At 43.6% G+C, this 17,153-nt stretch overlaps 1 protein-coding gene across 1 annotated transcript in view; it reads left to right on the top strand.

Annotated features, from left to right (window-relative positions):
• The window catches only part of LOC126152618 (protein Wnt-1-like), a 218,193-nt gene that overhangs the window by 95,113 nt on the left and 105,927 nt on the right, over window positions 1–17,153 (top strand). Inside the window, exon 2 of the mRNA XM_049916018.1 lies at window positions 6,939–7,204. Coding sequence (XP_049771975.1) covers window positions 6,939–7,204 — 266 coding nt within the window. The remainder of the gene's footprint in view (window positions 1–6,938; window positions 7,205–17,153) is intronic.

The following is a 17,153-nucleotide window of genomic DNA, read 5'->3' as shown; positions in this document are numbered from 1 at the left end:
AGTATGTACCGCGAGCAAATGAAAACAATACACACAGCGCACACGTCGACATTTGCACTGTTGTGCACTCTCTTCCGTGCAATACAGATACAAAGCTAAGTAGGGCAGGGAACTAAACGAAATGCAACGCCTGTAAAGAGCTGCTGGAGACCGAGGGTCCCTTAAACCAAAATACTTGAGAGGTATCCGTGAACAACCTCTGAAAGTTTGTCGGTGGAATTCTGGTTCGCCTTCTACATTTGTCGGTTTAGAGGCAATACAAATCTTGTTTCCTCGAGACAACACGAGATTGCGAATTTTACGCCTCTTAGCCCATTGTTCCGCGCCACGGGCACTGCATTTCCCTGAACTCGAAGATGGGTGACAGCTTGCACGTTCTTGTCATGAAGCAAAATTTTTTCCAACATTATCAATAAATGGATTTTCCTCACTTGTTACCATTCTCCCAGTATTCTGAAAGAGTTTAAAATTAATATTTTCCCAGCTTTATATTTGAATTCAGTATTTCGGTGGGGAATAAGAAGTCCATGTAACAAAACCAGTACAGAATAAAGTGAGAAAAAATTAATGCAGAGCTGTCGCCTCCGGGTTCCCGGGTTCGATTCCCGGCGGGGTCAGGGATTTACACTGCCTCGTGATGACTGGGTGTTGGGTGGTGTCGTTAGGTTAGTTAGGTTTAAGTAGTTCTAAGTTCTAGGGGACTGATGACCATAGATGTTGAGTCCCATTGTGCTCAGAGCCATTCGAACCATTTTTTTGTCACCTCCGGCAACAACAACGGTTGTAGACCGGTTGAGCATGGAGTCCATCTGAGCCTGGATGACAGATGTGGATACGTCCTTCCACGCAAATTCAAATCTGTGCCAGAGTTTGTAAACAGTAATGGCTCACGAGTGGAAGCGCGCTGGTCTCTAGGCAATTCATTACTAGATGTTCTAAGAAAATTACAGTCCCATGTAAAATCGCTAAGCGGGTCTAAGGCTTCCATCGAGTCACTCGTTGAGCAGTCTGGTTTCACAATAGAAGACAGAAAAAGGAAGGCTGAAGTTTTAAATTCCGCGTTTCAGAAACAGTTCACTCAGGAGAATCGTACAAACGTACCGTCGTTTGACCATCGTATGGAAACTCGTATGGATGGCATAACAGTAAGCATCCCTGACGTACAGAAACAACTGAATGAGTAGAAAACAAATGAATCGTCAGGTCCGGATGGAATCACAAAGAGTACTCTACTCTGCGTCATTGGCCCCTCACTTAGTCTGCATTTGTCGCGAATCTCTCGACCAGCGCAAAGTGCCAAGCAACTGCATAAAATCGCAAGTGACTCCTGTACATAAGAAGTGTAAATGAACAGATGCGCAAAATTACAGACCAATATATTTAACATGGGTTTGCTGCAGAATTCTAGAGCATATTCTGATGTCGAATATAATGAATTTCCAACAGACTAAAATGCTCATGTCCACGAAATCCAGCTTGCTTTTTCTCGCATGATATACTGCGAGCCATCGATGAAGGGCGACAGGCAGAGTTCCCATTTAAAGCATTCGACACGGTACTCCACTGCAGACTGTTAACGAAGGTACGTGCATACGGAATAGACTCCCAGATAAGTTACTGACTCGATGACTTCTTACGTCAGAGAACCCAGTATGTTGTCCTCGAGCGTCTCACAGGTAAGAGAACATACGAAATAGAACAACCAACGCAGACAAACACAATACACCTTTATTTGCCATTTCACATGTCAAGACTGCATCCCAGTTTATATTAGACAGACAAGCAAAGATTGGTACACAGAACATCATTAAAGAGTAACAGCTGTTATTCTACATCTGCGATACACCTTGTGGATATGGACCTCAGACGACCGGACATCAATACAGACCCGAAAATTCTCAATTGTAGCAACAACTCCAAATAGAAATAGTAACTGAAAAAATCTGCCACATAGAAAAAGACATAAGCTCCCACTAAGAAAATATTCAGCTGTTCGCAATCTTGTTTCGTATCTTGTAAATCGTGAGACATTGTAAATTAAAAGTGCAGTTTCACAGCGAAGACCATGTAGAAGCCTGTAAAAATAAGTGTAAAAATACCGCATTCACGCACACAAACACAAGTAAAATGAAGTAGACCACATCAGTGTAACATTTCAGGCGTAATTTTGATGAAGAGCCGTTTTCTATATCAGATTCTGTCTGGTTGTAGATGACAAACTGTAAAAGAATAACTGCTGCACTGCGGCGTACAGAAACCTGTAGAAACAGCAGCCTGTTTTAATCAGGTATAAATTCTTTTATTTCAATTTGTGAACACTTTGCCCAAAAACTGAAATTCTGTATGTGCGAACAGTAAAGTAATTTTTACTGTTATTTGATGGAAACCAAATATTTACATTACCAATAGTTTCAATACGATTCTTCCTTTCTCCAATCCAGAACTTGCAGAAAAAGTTATAATTTCGAGACCTATAGTTAACAAAATGACATTCTAATTGACTTGCCACATCTTCATAGCTTGCTCGCAGTGTTAGGTGGAAACGCCCTCGGGATGATTGCTGTGATTCACATCCGCATTAACCGAGCAAGGTGGAGCAGTGGGTAGCACACTGGACTCTCATTCGGGAGGACGACGGTTAAAACCCACATCCGGCTATCCTGATTTAGATTTTTAGTGATTTCCCCAAATCGCTTCAGTCAAATGCCGGGATGGTTCCTGTGAAAGGACACGGCCGACTTCCTCCCCCATCATTCCTCAATCCGATGCGACCGATGACGTCGCTGTTAGGTCTCATCCCCCGAATCAATCAACCAAATTCCGTACTTTCTCTGTTCTTTCCTATATCGGTTTAAATAAGTTATTCCCAGAACATTGCGGCTAAAATGTCTTTGTTAGTTACTTTACAAAGATGTTGCAGTTCGCAAAGTTTATCCAGCAGGTGGCCGACAAGTTACAACTCGCCACACTCGCACAGAACATCCGCCTGACCGGGAGGAGAGAGGGCCCCATTAAGCTCGTTGGCCTTGCAGCACGGTACTACCACCCTCAGCATGTCCGAAGCTGGCGACACATGGTAGGATATGTCGCTGTCGTATGCTGGCTCTTCTGTGGCTCGGTTACTGGTTATAAACACTAATGAGGAGCTGCGTTCTCTTACTTCAAGTTTTTCCTGGAGCGCAGGTGTCTCCTAATGGGCTGCGACCTGTTCATTGGGTAGAGGGAGTCGGTTTCCATCTTCACCTGTCCACTCCTGCCGCAATCTACTGGCACACGCGAGAGGTTGCGATTCCAATGAGCCGGTGGAGTTTCTGCTCTGTTGTTGGCCTCAGCATCGCCTCATACACTGGTTTGCCACGCTATCCGCCTCCTTCGCATAGGCATATGAGCTCCTCACGGGAGCAGCGTATTCAGCAGCGGACACAGGCCGTCCCATAGCTGATGTCCGCAACAATCACGGACCGGCATCCCATATCCTCATCGTTAGCAGCCTGATAATGCTGTTTCTAGCACAGACATCGGTTTAGTTCGTTATACAATAGTGTTTAAACGATAGCTCGCGATCTAAGGTTACGATCATGTGCTTCTGCAAAAATTTATCCAAGGGCGAGATTGGAAAATTGCCGTTTTTTTGTATAGATGATTCGTGGTTTTTGAGAACGTATTGTGCCCTAAAAACTTATTTTGACGGGAAACACACAAAAATCATTATTTCTGAAACGTTCGACATTTATCCACTCACCTCGTTTTTAGAGAGCTGATCTAAGCATCTTTCGCTAGCCTCAGCGAAACTATTTTTAATGTTATTGAATCCATCGAGTTCCAAATAAATCTGTAAAAGATTTCCAAAACATGTCTTGAATATTATGTTGATACTGAAAATTAAAAAAAAAATGAAATAGGAAAGAAGAAGTGGATCCATTGAAGAAATCGTATTGAAAAATTAACCAGCAAAAACTTCCTCTACCCTCGAACTGGAGAGACGGGAAATATACCTATAAAAAACGCTTAGTCTACTTTTATTTCTTACAAAACTTCACATCTGATCATGCGAATGGATCTGTTTCGTTGCTTTCATAACTTCTACTTTTGATGCTGTTTATCATACTAAAATTTCAAGAAAAAGAGTTTAGAAAGAGACATTAAGAGCTGTTGGGGTAAAATGTATCTCAGGGCCACAATTCGATCAGATCAGTGTGAGAATCTCCCAAGACGAACATCAAATTGGCCGGGGGAACATAGAACTGAACCAATTCATTCCGCGTCTCCTCTGTTTGATTCGTTCCTGTGCAGTCAAGTGGAATATACTGCACACTTAGTAAAGCGAGCCTGCTTGTTGCACTGTGTTGAAAAAGCGTGGGATATTCTCTAAAGATCCGCATCCGCCACGACAGAAAAATAGAGTAAGAACCACAGCTGCGTCAAGGAAACTGTAATTTCTCGTGAAGTTTTGGCAACGAAACAAACTTAGCCTGATAGTACTTCTCAGTGTTTCCCCTTACATCCAGCAATGCTAAATCTGGGGTTTGGTACCATCACAGTCAGTCATTTCTACAAAAGAGTAAGAATACAGAGGGGTCCAAAAAAAAAAATGTATCCACTGTTTAAAAGTCCATAACTGGCAAAGTGATTGAGGGATTTGTCTCATCTTTGGTAGTGTAATAGTTTGTAGTTCCGGAAATCGCCACACAGCGTTGTATTGCGTTGTTTTGTTTTGCCAGATGACAGTCGCCAGATAGTCAGTGTTTCGTTCTCAGTTGCACCTAGTTACTCGAGTAAACACGGCTGGCGCAAGGCTTGCATTCGATGAAATGAAGTTAGTTTTGAAGTGATATTTCAAGTACGAAAACATTAATGAGGTCCAACGGCAATGGCGACACGTTTAACGATTCGTCGCATTCGAGACAAATTTGAAGCCGAAAGCTGTGTTAAAGATGTACACAAACAACGATCGGGACGACCTGTAACCATAACAAGTCCAGCTAACTCCCGTCGTGTGTTACAACAATTCACTCGCTCACCACAGAAGTCTATGAGACTGTGTTCCCCTGAAACTGGAGTGAGTCGCTCAAGTGCCCGGCGAATTTTGAAGACAGCAAAGTGGAAGTGCTACATCCCATGATTGCTACACGCAATGAACGAGAACGACCCAGATCGTAGAATGGAGTACTGCGAGTGGTTTTCTAACATGGTGCGCAACGATGAAGAGTTTGCAGAGATGATTAAGTGGTCTCATGAGGCACAGTTCAAACTCAGTGGTACAATAAATCGCCACAGTTTCATCTACTGGGCTGCCGAAAATCCGAACGTTCATGTAGACAAAGCCGTGAATTTGTCAAGAGTAAATGTGTGGTGTGGGTTGTCTTACCGGAGCTTGATTGTGCCAGTCTTCTTTGAAGGCACAGTTACCTGTGAGGTGTACCTTCAAAAGCTTCAGACATCCATTTTACCTGCCATCCGAGACTTGTATGGAGACAGAAGAGTTTACTTTCAACAAGATGGTGCCCCAGCCCACTACCAAAGTCGTGTTAGGGCGTATCTCGACAGAAGTCTACGAGGAAGATGGATAGGCCGTAGAGGTGCTGTGGAGTATCCATCACGTTGCCCAGACCTAACTCCTCTGGACTTTTACCTGTGAGGAACACTAAAGGACGTCGTTTATCGACAAAAGCCACGCACATTGGATGAACTTCGAGAATCCATCGTATATTTGTGGTGTGCGTACTGTAAGACCTTCAGTATACACACCATCAGATTATTTGACTTGTCGCTCTAGCGAAGTAGGCGAGTGTCAGCAATATGTCTCGTGGTCTTATCGTGGCATGTTTATCTTCTGCCGTTAGGTCAGACGATAGAAATGCCACTTGCACGCTTAGTGTAGCAGATTGACGGTGACCAACTTTAAACAGAACTTGATCAATTTTCACACACATTTATTAAAATAATAAAAAACATAGATCTTACATAACTGGATTCTGGGTGCTGTTTACAATTGACAATCTGAAGTACCTTTGGTCTTGGTACGTTAATCTTATTCTCACATATCTCTGATACTTGACAAAGTTTCTATACATTTCTCTTCATAGCTATGTACAGGAATATGATAATCTTATTAGGCGCAGACTGAAACTTGACTATAGACTGGTACAGACAAATGTAGACTGGTACAGACAAGTGCAGATAAATGCAGACTGATGCAGACTGACTAATCGGAGGTCTGTACACTCGTTATAATACCTCGTGCGTTCAGGTATCACTGCGCGAGTGTGATCCGCGAGGAGAAAAGGTTCTACGTTAGCAGCGATCTCATTGGCTGCGTTACATATTAATACGCGGATCGGCGGAAGCAGAATTTGGTCCGTCTCTAAGACAGCGCCATCTCGTAGTGCGGAGACGGACGAGCGCTGCGCCTGCGCTGTTGTGCTTAGCGGGGCGCGCTCTAGAGGGAAAGTTGTGTACGCGCTAACTACGCGGTACTATGTACACAACAATATTCATGTGCAAATATCCAACTGAACATGTTGCAGTAGTAGTTCGTGCAGCAGTTCAGTGGCATCGTTTGTGTGTGGATGTTAATGGTGACCATTTCGAACACCTACAGTGATATCTTTAAGTTGGACTTTAAACTTTCACCAAAAACGAGACAACTCCGTCAATTAGTTTGCAAGTTATGGACTTTTAAACAGTGGATACATTTTTTTGGACCCCTCTGTATAATGAATGAGTATGTGACCCAGATTCCAGGGGGAGACAAGCGCCTCTTGCCCCTCTTTCGCTCAACCGTTTTGTGAACGCGAAAGTCACATCTAGAGTTCGGCGCTGTTGACATCGCCGTAGACATTTTGGTTGGGAGCAAACCTGGCGTCGTTCGCCTCACCACACCGCATCCAGTTCTCGCCGTGCCATGTATGAGAGTGGGTGTGATTGTGCGTTCGCAGGGGGATCGCCAAGATCGGGGAGCCGACGAACCTGCTGCCGCTGCCGCCGGGGCGCGCCAAGGCGCTGGACCCCATCATCCACGCGACGCTGCGGCGGCGCCAGCGCCGGCTGGTGCTGGACAACCAGGGCGTGCTGATGGCCGTCGTCAAGGGCGCCAAGCAGGCCATCCTCGAGTGCCAGTACCAGTTCCGCAACCGCCGCTGGAACTGCTCCACGCGAAACTTCGTCCGCGGCAAGAACCTCTTCGGCAAGATCGTCGACAGGGGTGAGTAGAGGCCCGAGCTCACTTCTGCTGCCCATCTGCTGGGTGTGTGTGTACCGACTTTATCCCATTTCTGGACTTGATGTCAGAGAAGTGAGCTAAGGACTTCGAAAGTTGTACACATACACTTGCAGTTATTTTAGGCGTCTCATTTTTGGTTTTAGTGTCCTGAATGGTAAACATGCCACTGCTGTCCTCGTCAACCCACATGGACAACATGGCAATCGCTTACAATTTGTCTATTTATTTTGGATGTATCCGAATTGAACCGACGAATGAAAATTTGTACCAAGCCTAGGATTCGAAATCGGATCTCCTGCTCACCAGGCAGATGCGCTAACCGCTACGTGACTCTGGCAGAGTGGTTTCGTGCAACTGCACTGTGCGAAGGTGGCGTAGTGGTTAGCACAGCTGCCTAGGGAGTAGGAGACTCGGGTTCGAATCCCAAACTCGGTACACATTTTCGTTCGTCACTTCAGTCTGCATATAAGCTTAATAGATATTTGAGACTTGGAAAAGTCTTTCGAACCAAATAGTTTAATTTGATTTATTTGTTTACTGTTGTATTTAGTCCGCCCAGATTAGGGCCTTTAGCAAATGTCTTACAATGGACTAGGAATCAATTTGTAAGCATACTTGTGGTTTATATATGTACATACGTTATATTATGAAGAGGATAATTATAATTGCCAATTTAATAACAGTAAATAATAATAATGATAATAATAATAATAATAATAATAATAATATAAGGGACAGTCAAACGAAAACGACAGTTGGAAAAAAACGAGTAAATTGTTTATTATTTCAAACATAATCGCCGTAACTGTTAGTACAGTTAGCCTACTGTGAAACAAGACGGTCAGTGCCTCCATGGGAAAATATTTTGTTTTGTGTACGAAACCATTACTGTGCCAAGGCGAGCAGCTCTTCGTTCGAAGCGAATCGACGGCCACGAATGTCTTTCTTCACCACTCCAAAAATATGGAAGTGGCATTGGTAGTAGGGGGGGGGGGGGGGGATGGGAACTGTATGGGCTCCCAGCGCAAGTTCTGAAAAGTGTGAAATTTGTCTGATGTTTTGAGGAAGATGGTTACAAAGTCGGTTTCTTCATATTAAAAATCATATGATGAAGTGATCAGTGCAGCGTTAGAAGACCCTACTAGCTTATTAAAAGATCAACAAATAACGAGAACTGCATTTATTATGTAATTTTCAAGTTCCGGGCCTACAAAAAATAACTGTAAAAGGTAAACAAAAATTACGTGTAACAAAGATTAATGGTGGAACATTAACAGTCACAAGAGCAATTTATAACTATTATGACAAGAGGAACTGATCAAAGCTCAGCCTAAATTCCTCATGTCCAAAGCATGTGTTCAATCAACTTGAAGTAATAAATACCAGAACGATACAATTCAGTCTTTACAACGCTATCGTCAAGATTCTACATATGTATGGCATAGCAGTGCAGGTATGTTGGAAATACAACATTTTTTATCTTCACTAACGTGTTATGGAGCGGTTCTAGGCGCTTCAGTCCGGAACAGCACTGCTGCTACGGTCACAGGTTCGAATCCTGCCTCGGGCATAGATGTGTGTGATGTCCTCAGGTTAGTTAGGTATAAGTCGTTCTGAGTCTAGGGGACTGATGGCCTCAGATGTCAAGTCTCATAGTGCTTAGAGCCATTTGAACCATTTCGTACACCCTGTATATGACATTCTAGAGGTACTCAACGCTTTTTCCAGAAAATTCCTGAAAAAAAAAAAAGCATTTTGTGTTGTTGCGCAGCCAGTTAACGTTTGTAACACCATAGAAGCATGTCGAATGAACGAATAAAGGAAATTAAAATTCTGATTTCATTTAGTGACAGAGAGGTGTCACATATACACGGTGATTCAAAAAGAATACCACAAGTTTAGGAATTTAAAACTCTGCAACGACAAAAGGCAGAGCTAAGCACTATCTGTCGGCGAATTAAGGGAGCTATAAAGTTTCATTTAGTTGTACATTTGTTCGCTTGAGGCGCTGTTGACTAGGCGTCAGCGTCAGTTGATGCTAAGATGGCGACCGCTCAACAGAAAGCATTTGTGTTATTGAGTACGGCAGAAGTGAATCGACGACACTTTCCACACTAACGGGAAAGTCAACCGTCACAATGTCTGTATATGGGGCACTGAGAATCCGCGGGAAACAACTCAGTAAGAACGTGACTCGCCTAAGGTGAACGTTTTCTATGCCATTTCAGCCAATAAAGTTTTTGGTCCCTTTTCCTTCGAAGGTGCTACTGTAACTGGACTACAGTATCTGGAGATGTTAGAGAATTGGCTGTTCCCTCAGCTCGAACAAGAAGCACAACAATTCATATTTCAGCAGGATGGAGCGCCACCACATTGGTACTTATCTGTCCGTAACTACCTGAACGTCAACTACCCGAGGCGATGGATCGGCCGCCAGGCAGCCCGTGACAGAGCACTTCATCACTGGCCTCCAAGAAGCCCTGATCTTACCCCCTGCGATTTTTTCTTATGGGGGTATGTTAAGGGTATGGTGTTTCGGCCACCTCTCCCAGCCACCATTGATGATTTGAAACGAGAAATAACAGCAGCTATCCAAAATGTTACGCCTGATATGCTACAGAGAGTGTAGAACGAGTTGGAGTATCGGGTTGATATTGCTCGAGTGTCTGGAGGAGGCCATATTGAACATCTCTGAACTTGTTTTTGAGTGAAAAAAAACCTTTTTAAATACTCTTTGTAATGATGTATAACAGAAGGTTATATTATGTTTCTTTCATTAAATACACATTTTTAAAGTTGTGGTATTCTTTTTGAATCAACCTGTATAATTCGCGTAATAATAATAATAATAATAATAATAATAAATAAGAAGGTGAAACTTAGTTCATGATCTTTGATACTGTATGACACAGCCGCTGGAGCATTAAACAGAACAGAGAGGCATGAAATGGGGTGATCCTCTAACGACTAGATACACAAAAACATAAATGGGTCACACGTTTCTTAAATTTACGTTCTATTATTTTTGCATTTCATTCTGTGTAGATTTATTATTTTGTTATTACCTAGACGTAGTGCTTACGGTATTTAAAGCACGCCGTAAAATAAAGCGTGCACAGCTAAGCCCTTAGAGAGCTGTGACACCATGCTGCGCCGCTGGCTCCCAAATTGAATCCGAGCTGGCGGCGCCTCGCCGGGCAGTTAGCGGCGAGTTGTGGCGGTAACGCTCCACTGCGCCCATCTGCGTAACTCCACGGCTGGGCTGTCGCCGGTCGCCGGTCGCGGGCGGTCCGGAAGCACGAAGCGCGCGCGGCGGTTTTTTGGCGACCGTATTTCACGCCGATCCGGCGGCGAGTGCCTCCGCGCTGCACCACAACCTGTTCGTTCCCGCCGTCCGTTCCGGCTGTTGTGCACTTCGGCTCGTCCTTTCTCCTCCTCCTCCTCCTCCTCCTCCTCCTGTCTTTAAGCTGTTGCGTTGCTACCTGTCATCGCCGAGTCCAGGTAATTTCACGGAATTTCTCTTTGCCGCAGGTATTAAATAGTCTCGTAAAAGCAGCGGCAGAAGCTAATGCCGCACATTTTCCCCCGTCTCCCAGGTTCTCTTCCCCGTAATAGTTTCATCATCACTACCATCACCGTAACGTGCTGCTGGCTTAGTATACTCGTGGCGAAAGTACAGGCTGTTTCAAAATCATTATACAGGATTTAAGGTTTTCTAGAATTTACTACATGCAACTTACACTTATAAATAATACAGTAAATGAAAGAGCAACTCAGTTTTGTTTCTATACCTGTGAGCAAAGGGATGGGTGACTGAATAACGTGCTGAACCAGTGAGTCTTTCACACCAACGCCAAGCCTAGTCGTCAATTAGCAGTTCTAGTGACGTCATTTTGGAGACCTTTTGAGGAGACGCGTGCAACGCCGTCCGTATCGTTTGCAGTTGTTACCAGCTCTACAGCCTACAGACTACGATTTGCGTGCCAACTTTGCAAACCAAATGTTTATACATGACCTTGAAGATTTTCTGAATCGTGTCGTCTTCAGTGATGAATCGTCAGTTCACCGAAGTGGAAATGTGGTTGCCATTTACCACCCCCTTTGTCAGTAAAGCAACAGTATGTTGTGTGTGGTCTTCCTTATCTTGATGCACCAGAACTGTAGCTCTTTCGTCAATTTGAAGAAGCTGAACCACAGAGCTTCATTTGGCAATAAGACTCCGCGCGGGATTAGCCGAGCGGTCTGGGCGCTGCAGTCCTGGACTGTGCGGCTCGTCCCGGCGGAGGTTCGAGTCCTCCCTCGGGCATGGCTGTGCGTGTTTGTCCTCAGGATAATTTAGTTTAAGTAGTGTGTAAGCTTAGGGACTGATGACCTTAGCAGTTAAGTCCCATAAGATTTCACACACATTTGAACATTTATTTTATTTATTTACTTATTTATTTATTTATATTTTTTCTGGCAACAAAACGGGGCGCCTCCTCACTCGCATAGGTCAGTACTCGGTTGGGTTAAGCGACGTTGTTTCCGGCCGCTGGATTGACTGAAAGGCGCCGGATGACAGAGCTTGCTTTGAATAATCTCCATTATCATACACTGACGCGATGTAATTTTTACCTTCGGGTGTTCATAAACGATCATATGTGTGTGTGCCTCTACTACCCGCTGATGTACCCCACTTTAGAAACAGAGCTGTTTCAGCAATTGCTCCGGACACACTGATCAAGGTTATGGAAGAACTCGCCTACTGACTCGATGTGTGGCGAATGGTGCTCACATTGAACACTTCTAAGAAAAACTGTTTGAGTTGCTTTGTTATTTGATGTATTATTTGTCACTGTAAGTTGAATGGAACAATTGCTACAAAGTCCTGAAACCTTTATATTCTTCCAGAAACACCCTGTGCAATTATTTGCACTACAATAACCACCACCACTATTATAGTTAGGGCCACTAGCCACAAACGGCCCATTAACGTCTTCCCCAAACAGACTGAAATCCACTCCTTCCATTACTTCCGCTTTTCTTTTTTTCTTCGGCAATCAAAATTGGCGTGGCATAAAACATAGTGCTTCTTTGAGCTCACTCAACACCATTTATTTAAAGACCATTATAAAAGACCGCAGTTTTGGTGGGTACCCTTCATTACTGATTCATGGATCGTCGTCTTCATCTTGATAATCTTCATCGTCTCCATAATCTTCATCGCCATCCCCTAAAGGCAAAGCCTTCTGTGTCCCTCGCTGTCTGTAAAGTTTTGTTGTTATTGCAGTTCATTCTACTGAAAAAGCTATGTAATGTGGATGTTCTGGGCCTGCATCTTGATCTTTTCTTCCTGGGGATTTTTCAAAAATGTTCAAATGGCTCTGAGCACTACGGGACCCAACATCTGAGGTCATCAGTGCCCTAGAAATCAGAACTACTTAAACCTAACTAACCCAAGGACATCACACACATCCATGCCCGAGGCAGGATTCTAACCTGCGACCGTAGCAGTCGCGCAGTTCCAGGTTTTTCATTGACAATGTTTATTATAGTGTTGTTATACCGAAATAGTATTCAATTAATGTTGTTTCTCTTCTCTGTGTCATTATCTCTTCAATTTCTTTTAGTACTTGTTTGTTAGATTTCCTTTCAGTCCAAGAGGTTTTTGTGGCTCCTCTTCATATCCAAATCTATGTTGCTTGTAATTCTTTATTTTCTTGCTTCTTCAGAGCTCACATAACAATCATAACTTAAAAAATGCTGCAAAAAATGTTTTGACGAACTTTTTGTTTCTGTATTAAGATGGCTGTCTGTTAAAAAATTGCTCTTATTTCAGAATGCTTGCTTAGTCACTGCAGTTCTCCTTTTAGCATCAATTATACTTCGGTTGTCAACTTATATTGTACTTCCCAGGTAGCAAAAGTCATTTACTTGCATCAGCATTTTATTTTCTGTCTTAATGTTTGCACTTATTCGTATGTTCGATTTACTTACAACCGTTATTTTGGTCTTGTTGGGATTTATTTTAAGTCAGTCGCTATCCAAAGCGTCAGACGAAATTTTAAACATATCGTTCATATCATTTTCACTATCTACTAAGACATATCATCAGATGGAAAACAACGTACTCAGTAGCCATTGATTTTGATCCCTTTGGAGGACCATTAAATGACTCAAAAAGCTACGAACTTGTTTACTCATGTACTTCTAGTATTATTTTCAGATTAATACACATTTGGTTGATATTACTGCCTAGGGCACCAGAAATCAATCCTCAGCGTACGTAATTTTTAGTTGCATAGTGCACTGCACAGCACAACTACATTGGGAGTGAAACTGTTAGCACGACTTTGTTGCGATGATGACAGACTCCTCGAACAACGACTCACCCTGCTTTTGTTAACTGCCAGGTCTCCGTAGACAATCTGCGAGCACGTATGATCTGCGATACTCTGGTATCCCTCAAAAACTCAGTTAAAGCTCACTGTTTAGAACATACCTCCGCTAGATATGCCATTTTGAAGACTACGTATGGCACCGGCACGTTTCGGAACTTCATGAATCTATAGGAACTGAAACTGCAATATTCCACGATGTCCCACAACAACTTAAGAATTTTTTCTACAGAAATTGGCCAGAAAGAAGTGTTGCATTACATTCCAAAAAATAGTATGGAAGCAAAATTAATATGATAGTGGAATGAGATTTTCACTCTGCAGCGGAGAGTGCGCTGATATGAAAGTTCCTGGCAGATTAAAACTGTGTGCCGGACCGAGACTCGAACTCGGGAACTTTGCCTTTCACGGGCAAGTGCCCAACCAACTGAGCTACCCAAGCACGACTCACGACCCGTCCTCACAGCTTTAATTCCGCCAGTACTCACCTCGTGAGTCGTGCTTGGGTAGCTCAGTTGGTAGCTCGCGAAAGGCAAAGGTCCCGAGTTAGAGTCTCAGTCCGGCACACAGTTTTAATCTGCCAGGAAGTTTCAATATGCTAGTGTTTCTTCATTTTTAAATAATTGAAAAGCCACGATCGCTTCAATCGTTTATTAGATGACCGGTTTCAGCAATCTGAAGGTGCAACCATCAGATCTGATGATGGCACCTTCAGAGTGCTGAAACCGGTCATTTAATAAACGATTGAAGCGATCGTGGCTTTTCAATTATTTAAAAACAGAGTGATCGCCCGACGACACACCATGTGTTCACTGTGTCTTCATTGTACCCTCACGAATAACGACACATGCCACAACATGACTATGCACAAGTCAAAGGCAAAGGCCGGTGTCGGTAGAGTCGACCAATCCTCTATCCATTGGGCCGAAGTTACTTGGGGGAAGGTGCACGGAGCTCCTACAGCAACAGGCCAGTGGTGCAGCTTCGTGCGTCATCTTTGTCTGGCCGGTATGACAAAGCGGATTTCCGCGGAGGGCGGGGTGCCGGCCAGACGGGCGCCGCGGCTGCGGCCGCGTATTCTCCGTCGGCGGCGACGTGTTGATCAGCTGACGAGGGCATCAAAGCGACCGCGCAGGTAAACTGTGAAGGCGTCGCTACGTCGCAGGTGGCCGCGCGAGGCCGGGACGTCGCGCCTGCCGGAGTAAACACACGTGGCGCTGGAGGCTCCCACTACAAGAGCGGGGACCCCGCCAGCTGCCGGGCGTCCAGTCGTGATCAGAAACGGAGCGAGTTCGAAGCTAACGTTGCGGGTTGCATACTTCACTAATCAAGGCGCCGCTGTTACAACTGTGTTATGCCGCATTCCTTCCTTCTTGCCTTCTATTCCCGCCAGTATAACGCGTCTGTTCACTGTGGCACTGCGGTCGCTTCACTCGTTCTCTCTTACTGAAAACTGTAGGAGTGTAAGGCTAGTCATGATTTAGTTCGTTGAACGGACGATCTTCCTGTTGTAACGTGGCACTGACAAGGCGAACCGGTTGTCGGGATCTTCTGGCTTTTAACGAAGCTGTCTTTCGTAAGGCTGTGGAGGGTGAAGACGACAATTAAGTGATGCCTTGTATAAAATTGCTAATGTGTTCATTGGAGGAGAAGTGATATCTGGAATAAGTTCCAGACGAAAAACAGGCACATTTCGTCCAATGCTAACAAAGTGGTCGTATCTTATTTATCTCACCTCCAAATTCTGAAAACTGGACACAGAGAAATGTCATTGTGATGTCACTCTGCCCAACATTTGCCCTATTTCTGTGTTAATTCGCTCATGGCAACTTAAATGTATGTACTAACATTGAGTTATGTAGCTTACCGATCATATCTGTAGCTTTTTGGAAGACTGTTGTGGATTTATTTTAATTATTTAATCACCATTTAGAGAATGTCCTTCATTCTCGTGTTACGATTTCTTGTGCTATCGTCCCAAACTCGGTAACTTCTCGAAAGTCCGTGTGCGTGAGCGTAATTGTTGTTCTCTGTACAGACAGTCTTCATGGAAAAAGTTACCTTCCAGAGTTTCAGCCCCTTCTTTCCTTCTACTCTGCTGCTTGTATTGCGCTCCATGAGACCCATTTTGTCAATTCTTACTCACCCGCCCTTCGTGGGTTCCACTCTTTCTGTCGGAACCGAATTGGCCCCTTGCGGGCTTCTGGTGGTATTAGCACCTTGGTCCGCAAGGACATTGTTAGTAAATGGGGTCCCCACCATACCACACACACACACACACACACACACACACACACACACACACACACACACACACACACACACACACACCAGCATATATGCATACATCGCACCCCGAAAAGAAAAGTGAAACAATTCAATAATACAATATGTGAGAAAAATCGACTTAGAGAAGTAATACCATAGAACTTGCATTGAAATATTGTAAGATTACTTTAACATTGAAGGTGGGGAAAATGTTACATTGTTACCAAACCATCGTAAAGTTTACTACTCCAAATTTTATTCAAAGGAATTCAAAAGGTATCGGTCATGCATGTTAATCACAATTATTGAATCTCCAGTGTTATGTTACATACCAAATTACGTACAAAATGACCTGTTTCATACCGTGCTGAAATCGTAAATTTTACGAGGGTTTAGTAAGCTAGGGTTAAATTTTAATAAAGCATTGTAGGCAGTATATCCCATTATAGTTTTCGTGCACGTTGGGGCACTTAACATGGGTTTTTCAGCGACATAGATTAGAGATGCCGTTCTTGCGTCACGTTTCTCGCCAGGATGCGCTATGTATACAAGTATATACTATTACATATATACATAAATATATATGTAAACACATCAAAATTCACTGCTAACCGATCAGTCACTGTGCTGATTATATATATGACGCCACAGGACTCGTTGGAGAGTTTAAAGGGAGCGTAAGGTGCTCATACCTAGTCTCTGGTGTCCAGTACCCCAAAAGATATCAAGGTAGAAACATCAGCAGTTAACGATTCGTCAGCGGCGAGTTCATTTCAGATGGAGCGGTGCGGTATTCGGACAGTTACGGCCTACTGGCGCGATAGCTCACCAGGTAAACGATGTACACCTAACTGGTCACCGATTTTGCCCACCCTTAGGACGGTCGCAGTAAGTACATAGCTGTAATAACTCCTGCTCTAGTACCGATGTTCTTGTCAAGCGTCTTAGAGAAATCGGGAGATAACGTTGTTTCTTAGTGATACTTCTTTTGGTAGGATGTTGTCTTAGCAGTTGTATCACCCTGATAAGAAGAATAAGTCGCTTTATTTCCCTAGAAAGTCTTATATTGCAAAATACTTTGATTTCCAACACAGATTCCTGTCTACAAAGCATGTTTCGATTCACAAGAGGACATCAGTTTCTGTAAACGTTTAACAGGCAAGAAACATGTATTTGGAGGAAAAAATTATTTAAGAGCAGTTTTACTTCCCTGTTTTAGAGAATTACAAGATTTGGGTTTCAAGAAGAAATTTACGTCCTAAGACTATTTTAGCTCTCCAGAAGAA

Source organism: Schistocerca cancellata, chromosome 2 (assembly GCF_023864275.1).
Source record: "Schistocerca cancellata isolate TAMUIC-IGC-003103 chromosome 2, iqSchCanc2.1, whole genome shotgun sequence".
Taxonomy (NCBI): Eukaryota; Metazoa; Arthropoda; class Insecta; order Orthoptera; family Acrididae; genus Schistocerca; species Schistocerca cancellata.
The sequence above is the reverse complement of the archived record's forward strand: the minus strand, read 5'-3'. Positions and strand labels throughout refer to the sequence as shown.